Source organism: Coregonus lavaretus (assembly GCF_964263955.1).
Source record: "Coregonus lavaretus genome assembly, chromosome: 28".
Classification (NCBI taxonomy): domain Eukaryota; kingdom Metazoa; phylum Chordata; class Actinopteri; order Salmoniformes; family Salmonidae; genus Coregonus; species Coregonus lavaretus.
This window is the reverse complement of record NC_140015.1, coordinates 31089174-31112057: the sequence shown is the minus strand read 5'-3', so window position 1 is coordinate 31112057 and position 22884 is coordinate 31089174. Positions and strand designations below refer to the sequence as shown.

Genomic DNA, 22884 nt, shown 5'->3' with positions numbered 1-22884 from the left:
ATTCAAGGCACACTTAACCAGCATGGCTACCACAGCGATACACCATCCCACCTGGTTTGTGCTTAGTGGAACTATCATTTGTTTTTCAACAGGACAATGACCCAAAACACACCTCCAGGCAGTGTAAGGGCTATTTGACCAATGAGAGTGATGTAGTACTGCATCAGATGACCTGGCCTCCACAATCCCCCAACCTCAACCAAATTGAGATGGTTTGGGATGAGTTGGACCGCAGAGTGAAGGAAAAGCAGCCAACAAGTGCTCAGCATATGTGGGAACTCCTTCAAGACTGTTGGAAAAGCATTCCAGGTGAAGCTGGTTGAGAGAATGCCAAGAGTGTGCAAAGCTGTCATCAAGGCAAAGGGTGGCTATTTGAAGAATCTCAAATATAAAATATATTTTGATTTGTTTAACACTTTTTTAGTTACTACATGATTCCATATGTGTTATTTCATAGTTTGTCTTCACTATTATTCTACAATGTAGAAAATAGTAAAAATAAATTACATTTAACATTTACATTTAAGTCATTTAGCAGACGCTCTTATCCAGAGCGACTTACAAATTGGTGCATTCACCCTATAGCCAGTGGGTTAACCACTTTCCAACATTTTTATTTTTTTATTTTTTTTTATTTGGGGGGGGGGGGGGGGGGGGGCTAGAAGGATTACTTTATCCTATCCTAGTTATTCCTTAAAGAGGTGGGGTTTCAAATGTCTCCGGAAGGTGGTGAGTGACTCCGCTGTCCTGGCGTCGTGAGGGAGCTTGTTCCACCATTGGGGTGCCAGAGCAGCGAACAGTTTTGACTGGGCTGAGCGGGAACTATGCTTCCGCAGAGGAAGGGGAGCCAGCAGGCCAGAGGTGGATGAACGCAATGCCCTCGTTTGGGTGTAGGGACTGATCAGAGCCTGAAGGTACGGAGGTGCCGTTCCCCTCACTGCTCCATAGGCAAGCACCATGGTCTTGTAACGGATGCGAGCTTCAACTGGAAGCCAGTGGAGTGTGCGGAGGAGGGGGGTGACGTGAGAGAACTTGGGAAGGTTGAACACCAGACGAGCTGCGGCATTCTGGATGAGTTGTAGGGGTTTAATGGCACAGGCAGGGAGCCCAGCCAACAGCGAGTTGCAGTAATCCAGACGGGAGATGACAAGTGCCTGGATTAGGACCTGTGCCGCTTCCTGTGTAAGGCAGGGTCGTACTCTCCGAATGTTGTAGAGCATGAACCTGCAGGATCGGGTCACCGCCTTGATGTTAGCGGAGAACGACAGGGTGTTGTCCAGGGTCACGCCAAGGCAATAAAAACCCTTGAATGAGTAGGTGTGTCCAAACCTTTGACTGGTACTGTATGTGTGTGTGTATATATATATATATATATATATATATATATATATATATATATATATAAATAAATAAGTGTCTGGTCATAATAATTAGTTTAGTTATATTTCCTTTTCCAGCTAGTCTATGTGCTGTATCCAGTAGCTGCAGGGCGGGACTACGTTTGTTAGGAAATGTGCTGTATACAGGGACAACTGGCTGGTCTGCTAAAACACCTTGTAGTTGTTCTCAGTTAATGAACACAATAACAAATCAAGAGAGAGATTTGTAACCTCCATTTGGTGCATCTTTGTATCAATTTCTTAAACATGGAAAAAGCATATGTAATAATAATAATAATATGCCATTTAGCAGACGCTTTTATCCAAAGCGACTTACAGTCATGTGTGCATACATTTTTACGTATGGTTGGTCCCGGGGATCGAACCCACTACCCTGGCGTTACAAGCGCCATGCTCTACCAATTGAGCTACAGAGGACCACAACATTACATTTTTAGCAGACGCTCTTATCCAGAGCGACTTACAGGAGCAATTAGGGTTAAGTGCCTTGCTTAAGGGCACATCGACAGATTTTTCACCTAGTCGGCTCGGGGATTAGAACCAGCGACCTTTCGGTTACTGGCACAACGCTCTTACCCACTAAGCTACCTGCCGCCCACTAAGCTACATGTCTCTTTGCTCTTGTGTCCCTTTAGTTGAGATGAAGTCCTGGAATAATATGCAATACAAACTCTGTTAAGCTCTGCAAGCTATTGCAAAACTGGCTTAAACTGTATGCCATGTATGCTATATTACGCTTACAAAGTTACAGGTGCCTCAATAGCAACTGGGCAATTACAAAGAAAACATCAAAACAATCTAAAATAAACGGAATGGTTGGCTGGTAGGTAGCACTATGTTGGTACTGTAACATTGCAGCACATTTCTCCCACCCTATCCTCTCCTTGGCTCCTCCTCTCTCTCTCTCACTCTCTCTCTGGGGTATGTGTGGTTAACACCCCAATCATGGAGTGTTGGTTTGGACCGTCCCGGCTCGGCTCTGTGGTGTATGGGGGTGGCTATAGGTGACCCCATCTGTCTGGCTGGGGGAACTGGTCCACTTCGCCCACCTCTGAGCACTGCCTGTTTCCGAGAGTGAACGCCAGCTTGTAGCGCAGACGCACCTTCTCCTGCAAGAGGCAAATGTTTGAAGAGGGTCAGCAAGGGGTTTCACAAAGACTATAAAGTGTAAGGAAGCCCATCAGGTCCAAAAAGACCTAGGCTCTATCTCAATTAATCTTTCCTTGATTCCTCACATCCTCTCTCCTCGTCTCCCCAAAACACATTGGAGAAGAGTCAGAGAGGAGGAACCATGAACCTCCAATACAGTTGAAAAGATGAGATAGGATGCAAGGAACCATGGAAAGATGAATTGAGATCGAGCCCTTGTCCTACAATGACTCTGGCCTGTGTATTAAAGAAGTGGGCTGCTCCCTAACCACGTGACCTGGGCCCTAGGTAGGTCATATGACTTTTCCCTGACCATGTGACCTTACCAGGAAATACTCCTGGCCCTGCTCTTACCTTCAGGGGATTGGCCAGCAGCATGACCTGTGTGACGGAGGCCGGGGGAAGGATGGGGTTAAAGGGAGCCAACTCTGTTCCTGACGGAGGCTGCAGCTTCACCTTCATGGACTGGAGGGCAAGGAGAGGAGGGGTTAAGGAGTGTGTGAAAGTGGGTTTGTGGATGAAATTTCACACTGAAGATGGCTGCAAAGCCGAAACGTCTGTGTACGCTATCCCTGATTCAGTGAAAATAATAAAACATCTAATTTAAAAATGAAGTAAGCTTTATGCAACATATTTTTGAGTGCGGACCCATCACCTTTTGTTTGGATGAAATGATACAATGTTTGAGTGAGTAAGTTTACAGGAGTGGGCAGACCTGTAAGTATTATATGAGTGCATGTGTACACATTGCCCTGAGACATGGCTGTAGACTCCTATGGCGTCTAGACACAGCAAGTGTACACAAAGCGTGTGCGTGGACCATGTGTGTATTGCGCCTGTGTGTTACCTTGGGCACGGCGGCCTGTAGGACCACGTTCTGAACGGGCAGTGGTGCATTGTTCAGCATGGACACCACTAACACCAGTACGTCTGGTCTGCAAGGGGGACAGTCTGAGGCAAAGTTCAACAGCACACGCACCCCGTCCTTATCATAGGCCGTTACAGGGAGCACTTTACCTGGAGGGGACAGGACAGAGGCAATGAGAGGCTATATCAATGTTATCCAGACAGTGTACTGTGGACATCAAATGGTTAAAAAAGACGAACAACGTTCAATTTCACAGGAGGATATAAGAGGCATTCCCTGTTCCCCTTTCTACCTCCCTCCCCTATCTCCAGGACTCACTGGGTCTGATGGCCTCCAGGGGGACGTGCACGTTGCCCAGGGAGGCCTCCGGTCCTAGTCCCCTGGCTGGACTGCCCCCCTGGAAGGAGGAGTGGTGGAAGGGGGAGAGGGAGCTGAACAGGGGGCTGCCCGGTGCAGAGTTCAGCGTCTGGGCTTTGGTGTGGGACACCGCTGGGGAGCCGGGCATGGGGCCTGGGAGGAGGGAGGTCGAGGAGAGGGGGACCGGGGGGATGATGGCCCCCAAGGAGGGTGCCATCCCGAATCGACCGCCAACGCGCAAACTGGAAACGACAGAAAACATGAGCTCTCTGTGGAAACATAACTAAATCAAACAAGCAAGTGTGCAATCAAGAGCATGTTGATTTGTACCATATTCAGGATAATGTTGAGTAGTAGTATCTAGTAATGTAATGATGGGATGCACTATTAATGACAACCCTGAGCCTTCGGATTACCTCAGAAATGTTGCTTCACTTCAGCCATGCACTGAAGCACCTGATCTAATTCAATGTGGGTAATATAATACCTTGAATTGATCTACAATATTACCAGCGAAGTAAAGGGAGTAAGGTTAATTGAGCACCTCTTTGGCTCTCCAAAGTCCAGCATGGCCAGGTCTTGGAGGTCCTGGAGGCTGTGGGTGGCGGGGGCCGTGGCGGGGGCTGGCGCTGGCTGGACTGGGGGAAATACTGGGCCTGGTCCCGCTATAGCGCCAAACAAGTCCAGGCCAGGATCAGGAGCCTGGAGATGGATAGAGGGGAAGAGACACTTACAAATCTACCCAATGTATCACAAGAGTTGTGCAAAATACCTCACTGGTAGAGACACAGAAAATGACCGGAGAAAAAAAGTAATGCTTTTCAATGCTCTGACCATTGTGGTCATCATCAAGAAGAACTACCTGTAAGGAGGTCCACGGATTGGCTATTTCATCCAGCTTTGGTTTTGATTGGCTGCTCAGAGAAGGAACTGGATTGTTCAGGCCTGAAAAAAGACAGAAGGGAAATTATTATTATTATTGACCCTTATTTTACCAGGTAAATTGACTGAGAACATATCTTTTACAGCAACGATCTGGAGAATAGTTACAGGGGGGAGGAGAGGGGATGAATGAGCCAATTGGAAGCTGGGGATGATTAGGTGGCCATGATGGTATGAGGGCTAGATTGGGCATTTTGCCAGGACACTGGGGTTAACGCCTATACTCTTACGATAAGTGCCATGGGATCTTTAGTGACCACAGAGAGTCAGGACACCCGTTTAACATCCCATCCGATAGATGGCACCCTATGCAGGGCAATGTCCCCTTCACTGCCCTGGGCATTGGGATCCCCTTAGACCAGAGGGAAGAGTGCCCCCTAATGGCCCTCCAACACCATTTCCAGCAGCATCTGGTCTCCCATCCAAGGACCTACCAGGACCTAATCTGCTGAGCTTCAGAGGCAAGCCAGCAGTGGGATGCAGGGTGGTATGCTGCTGGCATAATGAAATTAAGTACCATGGGGTATTGTCTGAACATTGGTGAACACAGTCCTCATGAATATATTTTGAATAAAAATCAAATAGGAAATATGGCCTACATTTAATAAGAATACGTTTACACATAACTTCCATAAAATGCAAGGTCAGTGAGGTACCTAAGGATAGCAGCTCATCGTCAAGGAGAGAGAGAGCATTGAGGGCCTTGTCGGTGGCTGGGAGGCTGGGGCTGTTGTTCTGACTGGCATGTGACCCGGCCAACCTTTTTGGAGGAGGAGGCAAGACAGGGATTGGGAACCCCAGGTGATTAGCTGAAGTGGGATCGGAGACCAATGGGAGAGGGGCAGGCGGAGGAGGGGTGGAGTTTGGAATGTCAATGCCAGCCAGGTCAATCAAGGTCTCTGTGTTGTCACTGTTCCCTGTGGTCTCTGTAGAATAGAGAGAGTGAAAGAGGGAGAGGTGGAGAGAGGTAGAAGGAAGCAGAGAGAGGAATTGAAATCAAATGAGGTAGAAAGAGAGAGATACAAAATGGCAGAAAGGAAACAGTTTGCTCTGAAAGTGCTATGAAAAGAGCTGAGAGTGTGTGTATACACTGCATGCCATCACTCACCTTCACCAGCTGCAGATCTAGGATCCTCGCTGTCTCCATTCACCGTCTGTCCCTTGACAATCTTCTTGTAGGAGTTGATGACCCGTGAGAGGTCATCGCTGGCCTGCAGGATGTCACCTGGAGGGCAAAGGTCAGAGGTTAAGAGATGGAACAACAAATAAAAATGTAAGAGGTAGAAAAACATTAAAATAACTATTTCCTCACCTAAACTTGTGTCGTTATCTTCAGTCTCGGTGGCCATTTTGAAAGCAGCGCGTCTCAACTTGTCGCAGCGGTCGTATAGTTCCTGTTATTAAAGGAAATGTACGACGACATGCTTCAATCAGCCACTGACATAGTTTACAATTCTAATTAATTTCACATAACATCAAAGTCTACCACACTCATATCATTCTAGCAGCCATTCCTAATTCGCTCCCTACCCCTTCCCCTTGGCCCTACCACTTCCTCTTGGACATAACACTTTGGTGTTTGCAGATATGTAAGGAGTAAGCAATATGATGGAAGCTCCACCACTAAACTGCTTATACCTATCCAGACCCTTCAGATCTGCAAGCATCGAAAGGTTAGGGCCCAGGGGAAGTGGTAGGGAACAAATTGGGACTGGCTGTAAAACTGTTAAGGACTGGCTATAGCCTGAGGTGATATATAGGGGTCTTATTGCTTCACAGGGAGAAAAGATGATAAGTATCTAAGTAACGCACAGTTCAGATGCTGAACTTTTGGCAAGTAGAACTGAATAGAAATGAAAAGTGGGCTGGCACGGCTGAGAGCCTGCTTGACGTACCGATTGCTTTCATACAACCGCTCTCTCAACACTGCAGACTTCCTCGTAGCTTTTGGGTTGAATTCAGGCATAACAGCCACCTATCAGAAGTCCTCCACCTGCGAATCAGCCATGATTGTGCTTCCATTGTGGGTGTGGTAGCCAAGCAACCTTTATTTGCATGCAATTAACATATATTCATATTCATGACCATTTCTCCCGACAGTGGAAGAACTGCTCTGGCACACTGCATGAAACAGAGGCATGCTTCACAATCACTGCGCCACAAGAGCAGCAGAGACTGACAAACTATTGTCGAAGGTCAGACGAGGCGCACTATGGTTTCAGACGGCACTCTATCCCCGCTCTTCCAAAGAGAAAGTTACATATTATTTTGTTCGGTGCGGCAATAGAGCGATATTTGAACTAGGGCTAAGTGTGATGTGTGTGGAGTCTGAATGGAACACACACCTTGATGATCTCTCTGTCTGACTGGGAGGACCTGTCCTTGTCGTAGTGGGACAGCATCTCACTCAGCAGCTTGACATTGATGCCCACCTCCTCCAGGGTGTGGATGCGTTTGGTCACCTTCTGAACCCTGACATCGTCCTGAGAGAATAAGGGTTAATAAGATGTTCAAGACTTGTTATAACATTGTTATAAATTTCTATAACAGCCTTATATGCATGCGTAACAGTTATACTGTAAATGCATTCAGCCGTCCTGGGAAAACAGAACGATACAAGTGTGATAGAGAACTTCTAACATGGATGCATGATCGGCTATGATAACATTTTCTAAGAACCATCTGTGTGTAATGTTTTCTATAGTGTATTTATTATACCATGGTAAATTATTAAAGCAATAAGGCCTGAGGAGGTGTGGTATATGGCCAATATACCACAGCTAAGGGCTGTTCTTAAGCATGACGCAACGCGGAGTGCCTGGACACAGCCCTTAGCCGTGGTATATTGGCCATATACCACAAACCCCCGAGATGCCTTATTGCAATTATAAACTGGTTACAAACATAATTAGAACAGTAAAAATAAATGTTTTGTCATACCCGTGGTATACGATCTTATATATCAATAAGCATTCAGGGCTCGAACCACCCAGTTTATAAAAGCCTTTCTATAAGCATTTATTACCGCTAAAAGCTAGTTAAAACAGTCTTATGAACCCATTATGACTATGAACACACAGATGGTGTGTCACAGGCTGAGTATGAGCATTCATAACAGCTTACGGCTCCTTACAACAGCCTTTATAAACACTTAAAGGGCATGTCGTTGTCTCTCACCTCCTTCACCATGTTCTTGATGAGCCTGTTGGCTTCCTGCAGGTCCTCTGGGTTTTTGCTCCTCAGAAGCTCTGCTAGCAGCTAAACACACATAAAGGCATGTCCCTGTCAAATATCCATCGTGACATTGACATCTGCTTGTTTGACCCTATCTGTACATCAGTGGTCAGCAATGCTGGTCCTAGAGAGCTAGAAGGAATGCAGGCTTTTGTTCCAGCCCAGCACGATAACCCCCGTTTCAGCAAATCAAGGTTTCAGTGTTTTGCTCTAAGTAGGTGTGTTAGTGCTGGGCTGAAACAAAAGTCTGCACACCACACATAGTTCTCTAGGACCAGGGTCCAGGACCAGGGTTAAAGACCAGTACTGTGGATACACTCAGTCTGGAGCCAGTGTCTCACCTTGCCCATGTCCTCATTGTCAAACACAGGGTTCTTGGGACGTGTGGGGGGTGAAGGAATCAGAGTCTTGTCCACTGGGAGCTCAGGGTCCGTAGTTACAAGACCTGAAGAGGGGAAGGTGTGTGTGATTTAGTTCACAGATAAGATTTAAAGAATAACCTAAAATAACTCTATGGGACTATTCATCACAAACAGAGTTCCATTTCAAAGCAATGAGGAAAATTGATGAAGAATATCAGTTTACTTCCTGAATTGAAATGGTATTAAGCAGGGAGCCTAGCGGTTAGAGCGTTGGGCCAGCAACCGAAAAATTGGTTGATGTGCTGATAGATTAATTATTAATGACTAATTATTACACCCTGAAACTGTGTATAATGTGTTAGAAATGTGTGAGTGTAGGACCAGTAAAGGCTATGGCATTGAGCCACTATTTAGCAATGTGAGTAAGAGTTAGGCCAGACAACAAAGACAACTGAGAAACTAAGATAAAGAGGCCTCCCAATTTAGGGAGGGGAGAAACTGTTATGAAAACATGGTGCAGAATATTGTGAGAACGGCAATAACTGAGTAAAGCAGGGAGTAGGATATGTGTGTGTGTGTGTGTGTATGTATGTGTGTATGCATGTGTGTATATGTGTGTGTGTGTGTGAACTGAAGGTCAGTAGAGCAGTTTTAGAGTGGAAAACTACAGCCCGCCTACAGAGGGAAGGGATTTCTTTTTGTATGACGTATGAGTATAAAAGATGGACTCTGAAATTGTGATGGCAGAATTCTCAATGAATAAATATCTCTGACTATGCAGACCGGGACTCTGGCCGTTACTTAAATCCCATGAGACTTACAACCTTTTGGGAGACGCACAGAGACACTAAAATAGTTTGTTAAATAATTCACATAACAGCTTGACCCTGTTTCTGTCATTCCAGGTAACTCTGAAAACCGTCGACGGGCGAATGATACATTCGTAAATAGAAAGTCCTGCCCTTTGACATTAAGGGTTAAAACAGGCCAGAGGACACCTGATTAATGACAGAGACGGTGACGGAATCCAAACCTACATTGAATCTCGGCTGCAAGGATAAGGTCAGTAGTCTTTATTCATTAACTTGGTGAAATTGATTGGAGGACTTGCTAAAATATTGAAAAGTAGCAAATTGATCAATGCGTAGCCATTTTAAGTGAAATGTGGGGTTGACTGTCAGGAATTATCAAGATTACATTGTGAGGATAGACTCCTCCGTAGAGTAGGAGATAATTCTGGGGGACTAGTCAACCTGGTGGTGGGTCCGTAATGATTCACGGTAATAGGCCATTACCAAAAGAAACTACCCGGTGTTGAAATAGAAGGAACTATTAAAAGTACACCTATGGGATGTAACGTGTAAGAGATTATTGAGCAGTCAACAAATAATCTGGGTTAAACAAATACAAAAAGTACACCAGAAGGAATTAAAATAGCATGTGTGAGAAATAGAATATTAGTTAAGTCAAAAGTCACAAACAACTGTAGATTTTGCTGTAACTCTATCCGTTCTGGAGCCTTATAAACTCCAGGTTACCGATACAACACCAATAATCATGTAAGGTTGTATACGTGTGAGACCTAATGTTTGCTCAAAAGTCACATGAATAATTCCAGGTGGTTGTATAGAGGAGGGAGAACCCATTCCTGTTGTATGAGACTGTCAGGAATTATCAAGATTACATTGTGGGGATCAATCCCTCTGTAAAAGTATGAGATAATTATGGGGGACTAGTCAAGATTACATATACAGGAAGGGGTGATTCAAGGTGTTGTTGTGTGAAGCTATTTTGAATTACTTGTTAAATTGACTTGTTATATAGAAGAGGTGGCTAAGGGATTTTTAACAGTACCAACCATGGGGGGGCAAATCCTCACAAGAGGTCCCAGAATTTACTGGGGACGAGAAATGCTTGATGTAATTAAAATGGAATCCAGGGATAGAAGAAATCTCCATTATGTAACCAGGTGTAGGGAGAGGTATGGCTTTGAGAGACGTCTAGACGCAGATAAACTCGAATCCATGCTTAAACAGATACATAAGGTGTATAAATGAGAAATAAGCAGTGAGAGAGAGAGAGAGTAGGAGGGGGCCAGTACCCACTGATAGCCTTACCTAATCTATTGGCGGGGAATGAAAGGGGCCCCAGCAACCTTAGATGTATACAGTAATAATAATAATATGCCATTTAGCAGACAGGCCATGAACACAGAGGACGTGGCCAGAGCGGTAGAAGGAATGACCCACCCCAAAACAGGAATAGTAAGGTTTGGGCTGCCGTTAGAGGGCAGTGGGTTTCAGGGGATGCCCAGAGGACACTTTTGCCATGGGCCGATTACGGAGAGTATGTTGGGAAAATAACTGAATTGTGTAATAGCCTCAGAGAGACATGCAATTCATCATGAGCAGAATAACAGACAGGACAGAGCCAAGAAAGAAGAGGAAGATGCAGAGTAACTAATTGCCACTCTGGGAGAGATGGCGGGTAGAACTAGAAACTTAGGAGAGAGAGGAGATAAGGCAGGAAGAAAAGAGAAGTGAGTGAGAGGGAAAGAGAAGTGAAGGTTGAGGTCTCCGTGCCTCCCCCAGAGCAGAGGGCAGAAAGGTTATATCCAAACTTGGCAGACCAGGCATGGAGAGAAAATCTAGATGATGAATACGTAGGGAGGAGAAGGAGAGTGCAGGGGAATAATGTTGCCCCCACACCGGCCCCACCTCCCTATGAGGAAGAAGGGGCTGGAGGAGGAAGGGAAGATGAAGGTGAGGAAGAGCCAGAGGTAGAGGAGTACAGGACAAGGGCAGAGAAAGTCAGACAGGAGAGAAAAGAGAGAAAAGAGAGAAGAGAGAGAGAGAAGTCCATCCCCCAGCTTTGAGCGTGAGGAAGAGAAAGATAAGGCGTGACTAGTCCTTGAGGGAGAAATAGTAGACTCTAGTGGGGGGAAGACTAAGGAACCCTTTGATCCAAATTGTGAGGTGTTTGAATTGGCTACTATTGACTTAGCACTTCAACAGGAACAGAAACCTTATTTGACATTGACAGTAATGGGTATGAAAATTACATTCCTTTGTGATACGGGAGCCTGCAGGACAGCAACCTGTGCAACAGACAAGCCAGATGGAGTCAGGATTGATGGGGAGAAAATCATAGTGCGATCTGCCTCTGGTCATCAATTTATTGAAAGGTTATCAGCCCCAATAACCCTAAAACATGACCAATCAGGATGAGAGGCAACCATACCCATCCTGATATCTAAGCTGTGTCGGGTAAATTTACTAGGACGTGATGTAATGACTAAATTGAATGTGGCTGTCATTTCCGCTGAGAGGGGAATGAAAGTACACATAGTCAGAGACAATATGGTGGTCTGTGGGGAAGGGGAGCCATGTTATTGGGATAGGCAAGATTTGTTTAGGGGGGGAATAACTGATATTCCCCAAACCTTGATGGAACTTGCTGATGATGTAGTACCAGGCCCCACTAAAATGTCCCCCGATGACCTACACTGTACTCTCTGGTATAACAAACACCCAGGTCCAGATGCAATCTATGAGAAAGCATTATTTATAACCACAGAAAGGACTATAGCCTTGAAATGGTTTCACTATGACAACACCCACGCAGTAGTGGAGGTGGAAATAGGGCCCCAAAGTCAGAGACTGTTCAGGGAAATATGGAGCCCACATGTGTCCCTAGCAAAGGAGCCAGCAGAGGACTGGAAAGACATGGGCCAGTGGGTATCCAAGGGTAAGAGGATCACTGATTGGGTCAATATTGTGAGTGGCGATCAACACAGCCCATCCACAGATAGTACATTTAGATGAGAATAGCAGATGCTGAGGAGAGGAATACCTGTTGACAGAACAACAGGAGTCAGACTTAAAAGAAGTTCCAGAGCATTTGTGGTCCCGGGGTCCAGCAGACGTAGGATTAATAAAAGGGGTAATTCCAGTACAGGTGATACCCAAATCTAATCATAGGCCATATCAGAAGCAATACCCTATGAAACCAGAAGCAATAAAAGGTTTGCAGTTTACCAAGAGCAGATTGGGAGGGACCTTGAGGGAGGGCCAATTCCCGGGGAGATAGTGAGGCCAGAAACAAAGGTGCAGTGTCCTGGAAATCACAGTCTGTTTTGTTGTTTTTTCAGTTCTGCTGGGAGAACATTGGATGATGGGGTTTTGTGTTGAATTAGAGACAGTGAGACTATTAGTCAATACCTAGGAGAGAAGAGAGGTTACGGTAGCAAAGACAGACAAGAAGGAAATGGTAATAGTGGAGACAGGAGTGAGTGGAAGTGTTACAATTGTGACAAAACGGGACATTTTGCTAGAGAATGTGAGGAACCGTGTAGTTACTGTGCAAGGAAAGGGCACCAGTTAAGAAACTGTAGGCAGAAGGGGAAGAGAGAAATCAGGAGTCCTCATGACCTGGCTGTTTGGTTGTTGTTTTTTAATTGGGGTTTTCATAAAAAACAACACACCTAGTATGATGTTTATAAAGCCTTGTTGTTTCAATTTTGGGGGGTTTTCAGCAGGTCAAGGGTGATAGGTCTTAGAGGAGCACACAGTGAATTTTATGGAGTTTTTTAGGTTTTGGCTGAGTTTGGGGTATATATGATTTCTTATGAGAATGAATGTCATGAGGATTAATGAACACTTGGGATAAGTAACATTTATTAAATATTTAGAATAATGGTAATGTTTGGTATACTATGGGATGGAATTTCAATTGCCTCTGAACTCTGTTTTAACTTTCTGGTGTTAATTAATCATCCACACTGGTAAATTCTAAAGGCATGAGAGGAGGACTTTAAGATAGTTTATTTTACCAATAAATAAAAATAAGGGATGGCAATTGGATGATAAATTACCAATATTACCTAAGTGATTGTTAGGTAGGTGATAATATTGACACATGGGCAGTGACATGTGTCAAAAGGAGGGATGGATGGTAGAACAGATTAGACAACACTTTGTTGCACATGGGATTACTAATTATTTAAAAAAAAGATGTGTTATCTGTGCTCAAAATAATCACCAGGGCAGACAAAGGGCACCTCAGGGTGAGTATCCTCCGGCTAAGTACCCTTTCCAGCAATTGGAAATTGATTTTATAGAGTTATCACGGAGTGAAGGGAAGAAATTTAGAGTAACCCCAGATAAAGATGGGTTATCCCCCTTTGAGAAAGTGTTTGGAAGACCTTACAGAATGCCACAGTTGGCAGGACCAGACAGGCAGACATAGAACTAGAGAGCACCCTAGCAGAACACGTGAGAAGGTCGTTTATTAACCACACCTGTATGTCAGAGGTTTTGTGCCCCCACAGGTGAATTAAAGGAGAAGGTGACCCACTCTATCTAACCAGGAGACTGAAGCAGGCCTGGCGGGAAGGGCCCTACCAAGTACTGCCTTTGCCAGCAGAATAGCTGAGAGATCCATCTGGGTGCATGTCACACACTGTAAAAAGGTAAAACCAGCTACACCTGACGAACAAACACAGAGTTAGGAGAAAGATCCGATCACCACTAGGGCTCGGGGGTTGGCTCCTTAACGAAGATTCCCTTACCCTGTCTGATCATCCCTGTGTGAGTTCGATAGAAGGTAAAGCAATGGGTTGGCCTCTGGCATCTGACATGTTCTCAGGGCGAGGGTGGGGATTCACAGGTCTCCTGACGGTAGGTAGCTGTCTGATTGTGGGGGCCATATTCCTAACACACTCAAACCCTCCTGATCCGCCAGAAGTAGTAGTTAACCTAACACAAGTTGATAAAATAATACCTGAGCACAGTCTACGAAGGCATAGGAGACAGCTAGATGTAGGGAAAGGGGAAGTACTAGGGACTGTAGGGAAGGACATCACCTTTGAGGTCTTTGCGGACCAGTTGGGAAGTTGGGGACTACTGGCTGGTAGTATCATAAAGGATGGGAGATATATATGTATGTCACCATGTACATCCTGGGACCATGTAGTTGCTCATACCGAGCGAGGGGGATATGTCAATCTCCATACACAGTTTAAGGACAGGTGGAGTATTGTGAAAGTAGGGAATTACCAGAAATGGCAGTGCGACCCATATAAGGGTAGGTACTGTCTGAAAGTCCGAATTACGCTAAAACAGGTAAAGGCTACGGATGAGGGAATGTGGTGAAGGAGTCTTGTAGTAACTTGCACTATCTGTATCCCCCGATAACAAAGTCACCCCGACCTAGGTTACCTCCGTTTGAAGTCTCAGGGAAGTCTTACTATTGTTTCTCTAGGACTGATAAAATAGGATACAGGGTAGGGCATCTTAGCTCCTGCTCCCACACAGAGAATGTCACAACTAAAGAGACCATGACTAATCTCTCCTCTTTGTTGCAGCCAGAGGATTTTAGAAACCAAAACCAGGCCCGTGCTGACATCTGGTGGTTGTGTGGTGATGACAGACTGTGGCCTCACCTACATACTAATTGGACAGGAACCTGTGCGCTAGCTCAGCTGGTAATGCCCTTCACTCTCATCAAACAATGAAACGTGTCAGAGACTGGTGAGTTGTCACGTAGAAAGCGGGACCTCCTCCCGGGATCCTTTGATGAAAGGATATATATTGATGGGATAGGAGTACCTCGAGGGGTTCCAGAAGAATTCAAAGCTAGGAATCAGATCGCAGCTGGGTTTGAATCAAGTCTTTTCTGGTGGTCAACAATTAATAAAAACGTAGATTGGATAAATTATATTTACTATAACCAGCAAAGATTTATAAACCACACTCGTGATGCAATAAAGGGATTGGCTGAGCAGACAGCGGCAACTAGCTTAATGGCATGGCAGAATAGAATAGCTTTAGATATGCTTTTGGCTGAGCGGGGCGGAGTTTGTGTTCTGTTTGGATCTATGTGCTGTACTTTCATCCCCAACAATACAGCACCGGACGGGTCCGTGACCAAAGCGCTTCAGGGACTCACCACGCTGGCGAACGAACTGGCTGAGAACTCTGATATTGATAGCTCCCTAAACGGTTGGTTTGATAACATATTTGGTAAATGGAAAACTATTGTTGTAACTATTCTGGGTGAAGTTATAGCTTCTATGGGTATACTTGTTCTTTGTGGATGTTGTCTTATTCCCTGTGTCTGAGGGTTGGTGAGCAAGGCGGTTTCCCAACAGATGGTGAGATACAGCCCAATCCCGGACTCCGACCTAAGGAATTAAGGATATGACCTACCAGGCTTGGTGGAGGACGACGACGATCCAGATAGTTTGAGACTGGATGTTTTCCTAGAACTATAAATCTCTAGTTTAAAAGTTATTGTAATGATCTTTTGTGTATTAAAGTCTTGTTTTAAGTATGATGTACTAGTTACCATTGCTAAAAAGTAACGTTACGCTTTTAATCATGGGGTAACACTGATGAACCTGTAATGTTGTTATATGCAAACCAACTTATATACTTCAATGAGTGTGATTCATTTCTATAACAACATATATTTTGTATGTGTGTAATATTTAGTCAAAGGGTGGAATTGATAGATTAATTATTAATGACTAATTATTACACCCTGAAACTGTGTATAATGTGTTAGAAATGTGTGAGTGTAGGACCAGTAAAGGCTATGGCATTGAGCCACTATTTAGCAATGTGAGTAAGAGTTAGGCCAGACAACAAAGACAACTGAGAAACTAAGATAAAGAGGCCTCCCAATTTAGGGAGGGGAGAAACTGTTATGAAAACATGGTGCAGAATATTGTGAGAACGGCAATAACTGAGTAAAGCAGGGAGTAGGATATGTGTGTGTGTGTGTGTGTATGTATGTGTGTATGCATGTGTGTATATGTGTGTGTGTGTGAACTGAAGGTCAGTAGAGCAGTTTTAGAGTGGAAAACTACAGCCCGCCTACAGAGGGAAGGGATTTTTTTTTGTATGACGTATGAGTATAAAAGATGGACTCTGAAATTGTGATGGCAGAATTCTCAATGAATAAATATCTCTGACTATGCAGACCGGGACTCTGGCCGTTACTTAAATCCCATGAGACTTACAACCTTTTGGGAGACGCACAGAGACACTAAAATAGTTTGTTAAATAATTCACATAACATGTGCCCTTGAGCAAGGCACTTAAGCCTAATTGCTCAAGGGTCGCCATTGATAATGGCAGACCCTGGCTGTGAACACACTCTCCGGGAGTTGGGATATGCAAAACACATTTCCAACAGGACAAATATAAGCACCCACCTAGTTATTATTATTTCCTGATAGGAAACAGTGTTCCATTTCAAAGCAATGAGGAAAATTGAGGAAGGATATCCTTTAACTTCCTGAATTTAAATGGTATTGAGCCTGAGCTCAATCACACACAAAGAAATAGCAGAGGATATTTCCTGATTGGAGGACAAAGGTCTTTCGGTTATCACTAGTTACCACAGCCACAAAGTCATAAGCCCCACCCATTTCTACAATTTATTTTCTTAAAATGTGATTTTAAACCTAAACTTATCCACACTGCTAACCTTATACCTAACCCTAACTTTAAATTAAGACCAAAAAGCACATTTAAATTTTCATTAATTTTTACGATATAGCCAATTTTGACTTTGTGGCTAATTATTATTATTATTATTATATTATATAGTGATGGGGGGGAAATCGATACAGTTACATATCAGGATATAATTTGACAATATATCGTATCGTATTGACAATATCGCAATATTATTTTTGCGCTAGTTTGCTGTATCTAAAACCAAAACTCCAGTATTTTTCCTTCATAGCTTGTTCTCAATCTTCTTTTTAAATTAGGAACCAATTTGTTTTCAGCTATTTTATTTGCAATGACTGATCAAAACTTGTTTTCTCATGACTCTCTCTTTTCCCTCTGCAGCAGACATATGGTGAGCAATATGTTTGGAACATCGAATCGCAATAAAATCACAGTATCGAATCGTAATATATATAGAATCGTGAGAATCACAATGCATATCGTATCGGCACCCAAGTATCGTGATAATATCGTATCGTGAGGTCCCTGACAATTCCCAGCCATAGTGGCTGTGGTAACTAGTGGAAACCAAGTCTTACCCTGTCTCCTTAGTGTCTGGTATGCTTCGTTGATTTTGGCCTCGTTGGGGAAAGCTACTGTCCAGCTGTACAGCATCTCAATTATCTTAGTCTTCACCTTCTCTGGCACTCTGTCTCCCATGTACTAGATAGAAGTGTACCAGATCTTTGTCAGTGATGTATTCACACACAGCACACAGGGAAAATAGAAGAAGAATAGAATAACGCATTCAGGATACCAAGTCCACTCACCTTGGGAGAAACAACTTTGATCAGCTCGTTCAGAAACCGATATTTCCCGATTTCATTATGAAACCTTCTCCCGCAGTTCTTCATACATGCCTCTAATACCTGTACATTTGTGTAAATGTGTAAATTTTGTCAGTGGAGGCTGCTGAGGGGAGGATGGCTCATAATAATGTCTGGAACAAACTTAATGGAATGGCATCAAACACAAAGAAACCATGTGTTTGATACCATTCCACTGATTCCGCTCCAGCCATTACCATGAGCCTGTCCTCCCCAATTAAGGTGCCACCAACCTCCTGTGGCCTATATAGCCCTGAGACAAGACTGTATACACCATATGAGTACATACAGCTATGCCTCAGGGCTAGAACATAATATTGGACAAAATGAAATAGTACAAACAAACAATACTCACTGTTAAAGCCTGAAGCGCCTCCCATTCTTGCGGCGATTGGATTTTGTGAGCCAGCAACCTGACAGCTATCTGGGGACTGCACAAAGAGATTGGGTTACATTGACACATTTCCTATACACATACTATAACAATGGGTCAAAGATAGCTAATACATACTGAATTTACACAATGGTATTAGGTGAATCAGGAAGTAACATACCCTTCCAATTCCTTATTGATCTGGTCACAGAAACCGATGATGTACTCCCAATCCTCCTGTCTGTTTGTTGGATGGGTGGCTTTATCTATACTGAGATCAAATAAGAAGACAATGTGTTTAACACATGCCTTTACAGTTGAGAGCAGACAGACCTATTGAAAGGACAACACATGTGAGCAACCTGACACTGATAGTCAAGAATTCGATTGTGTCATCCATCCTCTGTCATCCTCCACATTGCACTGGCTACTAGCATCAAGGCCACAACGTGTATACATGCAGTGTAGCCATCACTGTTACGTTAGCCCCCAGTTCCTCGAAAGGCTATCAATTATACCTGTCAACCAACACAAGATAGGCGCTTGATACTAAAATCATAATCATCAATTCAGCTGTCTTAACTCTCGAAATCAAAAGGGAGCTCAGCTGAGGTTCAGCGGCCACATCCCCTGGGTTTATGCTTGAATGTTCGCCTCCCACAACTGATCCAGATTCAGTGCCCAGCTTTCCTGAAACGGCTGCTTAGAACGAGGATGCTAACACAGATCCTAGAACCGGGATGCCTCGAAGGCAGTAGCCCTGGAGGATTGCAGACAGTTCAACAGATCGCACTCTTCATTCATTCACTCCATTAATTCAATGCAATGCAATAAGCTAATAATGTAAATTAACTGATTGGATACATAGGTTAATTCACTCACTGAGCCAGGATTCTAGCGTCTCCCCTTCCTGGTACGCCATAGCATTGGAAACATCGCGTGATGACATCACCAATGTGTGCAACTATGCGCGAGAATCACGCAGTCTGCGTTGTCAATAAAACCTAGAAAAATATGAATTTATTGCTTGGTGTAAAATTTAGAAATTCGAACACTTAGCTGAATAATGATTTATTTTGGAAAATAAATCATAAACATTTGTTTTGCTTTGTGGCATCTACAGAGAGCTTACCCAGGGGTCTTCGAGGCACCACATTTTCCAAGATGGCTGCCTCCATCACAGGTTTACTAAAACCTTGGACACCAAGGTAATTATAATTTTGCTGATTAACGATTGCAAACATCGATGAAATGTAGTGGATGTGTATCTTAACACTGTGATATTGCACAAGCTGTCTTGCACCCATGCAGACGTGATTATATAACTAGCTAGCTAACGTTAATTCAGTTACCTACAGTCAGTGACGTTTAAATTCTACTTTGTTCGTTTTTTTATTTAGAGACATGCCACCGAGTGTATTCATTGTAGCAAAATACAAAATCGCCAGTGCTGTAAGAACATGTTTGTGAATCCGTGTGAGTGTGGCTGGCCACGATCTGTTCATATAGATTTAACAAGCAAAGCAAGCACAGAAACCTTCTAGCTCAGATCCAGGGCGCGAGGTGACAGGACCAGAGCTAAGAAACACTAGTTACCCCTTATGTTTCTGCAAGCAACATTAGATGGTTAAATGATCATGTAAAGATATTTTCCATGATATACTATAACCATTGCATTGTATTTGACCATTAAACATGAAGTGTCATAACCTTCTGTTGCTCATGCTTCTCTAGGGTATTCCTGGTGAGATGGAGCAGGTACAACCCTTACTACCTGGAGCCCGAGCCTCGGAAAGAGGTGTACCACATCCCAGAGACTGAGCTCACAGCTGAGCAGAAAGAGGAGAGGGAGCTGAAATCTGTCAGGCCCATAAAGGCAGCCACCAGCTCTGTCACCAGCTCTGTTTTCAACGACCCTGTGTTGAGGTACCTAACCCCAACACACTAATGCATAAGCATACACACACACACACTGAAATACATGTAACTAGGTCATGTGGTTGTATGTTTACGCAGTGTGAATTACAGTTCATCACTATTCTTTCTCTTCACAGCAAGTTTGTCAACATGATGATGAAAGATGGTGACAAGATTATAGCCAAAGGTATCATCACACAGGTAGAAGTGGGATTCTATGGGACTGTTTGATGGAATGATTGATATAGTTTGCCAAGTAATGTAAATATACACTAATGCCCGTCCTTATCTCTTCCCAGACATTGGAGGACATGAAGAGAAAACAGGTGGAGGAGTACCACAAAGCCCCCGAGGGAAAGAAGGCAGAGATCGAGTGTAATCCATACGCCATCTTCCACCAGGCTCTGGAGAACTGCAAACCTGTCATTGGCCTGGCTAGCATTCAGAAAGGGGGCAAGTTCTATCAGGTCAGTGCTCTCACCAGTTCTACAGTCACCAGGGTCTTATTCATTAGTACACAACGTAGCAAAACATTTCGCATCGTAGTAAAACGTTCTGCAACGTAACGAAAACAAGCATTCAGGTAGTCCCTCCCTGTTTGTCTCTTTCCTTCTCTTTGGTGCCTAATGAGCACAACCTTGGGGTGATATATTTAGTAGAAAAGTATACATCAACTCTTTATTCTCCACTATACAGACATGACATAAAATGTAATGAATATCTTTAGTCTCATACAGTAATGCATTCAGTGTGTAATGACGTCCTGTATTGTCCCTGTCCACTCTGCAGGTGCCCATCCCTCTGACAGACAACAGGCGGCGCTTCCTGGCCATGAAGTGGATGATCACAGAGTGCCGGGATAACAAGCACAGACGCACGCTGATGTACGAAAAACTATCACAGGAACTGCTGGCTGCCTTCTCCAAGGAGGGCAACGTGGTCAAACGGAAACACGAACTGCACAAGATGGCCGAATCCAACAGAGCCTACGCCCACTATCGCTGGTGGTAGTTGTCGACTTTGAAGCCTGGGAGCAGCATTCAAAATGGGACCTTCTGGACTGGAAGGAATTCACCTCAGGTTTGACCGAAGGGACAATGGATTGGATTTCCTTGTTGGAAAAAAAAACATAATGGACATTTGTGCAACACATCATGGGAGATTGTCTTCAATGTAGGGCAATGACAGGCATTTTAAATATAAAGCTCTTGGACTCCATTGTGAAATATTTGGAATGGTGTGTATCCAAGTATACTGACCATGAATACAATTACTGTAAATGTGGCTTCTTTTACAAAAAATGTATTATGGTTCAATAAAGAATGATTGTGAAAACATTACAAATGACATGATCACATACTGTATTTAGAATATAGGTGCATTCAACAGTGTAATCTTAAAATAAATACAAAGCTTTGTTAAACCCAGGTCAATTTTATTTGAACATGTGATTTTTTAAAATCTGCAGTCAATGTACACAGTAGCAAAAAGGTAAACCAACGTTTGTACTTCTGACATTTGAACAGATCGTCAGATACCCAATTATAGTAATGGAAATATTTATAGGAAAATATAATACACTGAACTCTGTCATAACGCAGTCAATTCTAACTTTCTATACATCTACTAGAGTAGATAAATGTACAAAATGCTCAAACTTATTTGGTAATTCGGTGTAAAACAAAAGGCATGTAGGCAAACTGGGTGCTGCACTTCCTGTCCAATTTAGGTTTCTACTGAATTACTTTACTTTGAATACTTGGTATTTATGTAGCAATAAATAGGCCCTATAGCATATACACATTTACTTTAAAATAATCTACTTTCAACATCATGGCCCTATCAAATATGCTCAAACTAGTGGGTGACCAACAGCAAGTTTATTTTAGTGCAGTGTTTCGCAGCCTCATTTTATCTAAGCTGTACTCCAAAATATGTTAGCTGTACTCCAAAACTGAGGAGAACCACAGCTTGTTAGTCCTTTGAATGAAAACGTTTGAGAAACACTGATCTAGTGAACTAAATTTCAAACAATAGAAAAGCTGTCAAGTCCCCCAAGTGTTACTTTTCAGATTCCACAACTACTATTACCAAATAAACATTTCAATCTATTCTACAACTGTCCACTAGGGCCAACAGAGGTTGCTAAAATAGCCTACTAATAAACACAATGTGTGATCATATCTTTGAGATTTTTTAAAAAATCGAATTCCATGGTTCTTCCCTCTTCAAAGAGTTTCATTCAGTCAATGGTCCTGTTTGAATACTTAACAATTCCTCCATGCCTCCCTTACTTTCTTGCAGTAATCACTGATCTGACATAACTAGGGTAGGAAAAAGCTCTGCAATGGATCACGTTAGATCAGTGATTACTATGAGGAAGGAAGGATAGATGAATGTTAAAGATATTGGAACAGGACCTAGAAATAGTCTGCTGCTTGTCTCGACTCATCCTGTTTGTGTGCAGTGGTTTTTCCAAGACACTGTTTGGTTTTGTGAGCCTATTAAAGTACTCGATCAGCACACAGTGTAAACATTATGAACATACATATTCTGAACTACACAAACTACTAGATGTGGACTTCTTCAATCAAGTTAACCTGGTAAAACCTTAGTGCTGGTGGAATGAATCTCAGAAACTCAAATAATAGAGTCATCTTCAGATTTACTACTGTTTTGAAAATCTAACAGCAACGAGTAGTGAACAGCAAGAGAGAACTTATAAAGTTGCTATAATGCAGTAATATTCTCAGCTTCCAAACTGCATAAACGTCTGCATTGTGGTGTACAGTTTACCCAAGCAGAAAGCAAAAAAAAGCCAGCATCCATTTTGTAGCACCAAAGTGTGGACTATGTCCTTTAAAGAGGTACCTCTAATAGACTTCAGAATACATAAACATCAGCAAAACTATTTGTTCTTATTAGAATCAACA

The 22884-nt window shown here is 43.4% G+C and overlaps 2 protein-coding genes across 2 annotated transcripts; one reads left to right on the top strand and one right to left on the bottom strand.

Annotated features, from left to right (window-relative positions):
• Positions 1-1605: 1605 nt before the first annotated feature.
• On the bottom strand, positions 1606-18983 carry LOC311103334 (ADP-ribosylation factor-binding protein GGA3-like; the record flags this gene model as incomplete). The annotated part of the gene is made up of 17 exons (XM_084144892.1): positions 1606-2509; positions 2904-3014; positions 3397-3566; positions 3736-4016; positions 4319-4476; positions 4637-4719; positions 5373-5642; positions 5825-5941; positions 6029-6110; positions 7062-7199; positions 7894-7974; positions 8292-8395; positions 17374-17497; positions 17605-17703; positions 18017-18092; positions 18216-18300; positions 18917-18983. 17 exons carry the CDS (start codon positions 18981-18983, stop codon positions 2399-2401), a joined length of 2157 nt encoding a protein of 718 aa, XP_084001018.1. The 3' UTR covers positions 1606-2398.
• Positions 18964-21379, top strand: LOC311103335 (small ribosomal subunit protein uS7m-like). Its single transcript, XM_084144893.1, has 5 exons — positions 18964-19242; positions 19769-19960; positions 20089-20152; positions 20251-20418; positions 20741-21379. The coding sequence occupies exons 1-5, from the start codon at positions 19199-19201 to the stop codon at positions 20960-20962; spliced, it is 690 nt and encodes a 229-aa protein (XP_084001019.1). The 5' UTR covers positions 18964-19198; the 3' UTR covers positions 20963-21379.
• Positions 21380-22884: the final 1505 nt, after the last annotated feature.

Bases quoted from the DNA above. Each gene is read 5' to 3' on its own strand.
- LOC311103335 (XM_084144893.1), top strand. From the start codon at position 19,199: ATGGCTGCCTCCATCACAGGTTTACTAAAACCTTGGACACCAAG. The intron at 19,243-19,768 runs GTAATTATAATT...ATGCTTCTCTAG, and splicing joins CTAAAACCTTGGACACCAAG to GGTATTCCTGGTGAGATGGA. The intron at 19,961-20,088 runs GTACCTAACCCC...TTCTCTTCACAG, and splicing joins TTCAACGACCCTGTGTTGAG to CAAGTTTGTCAACATGATGA.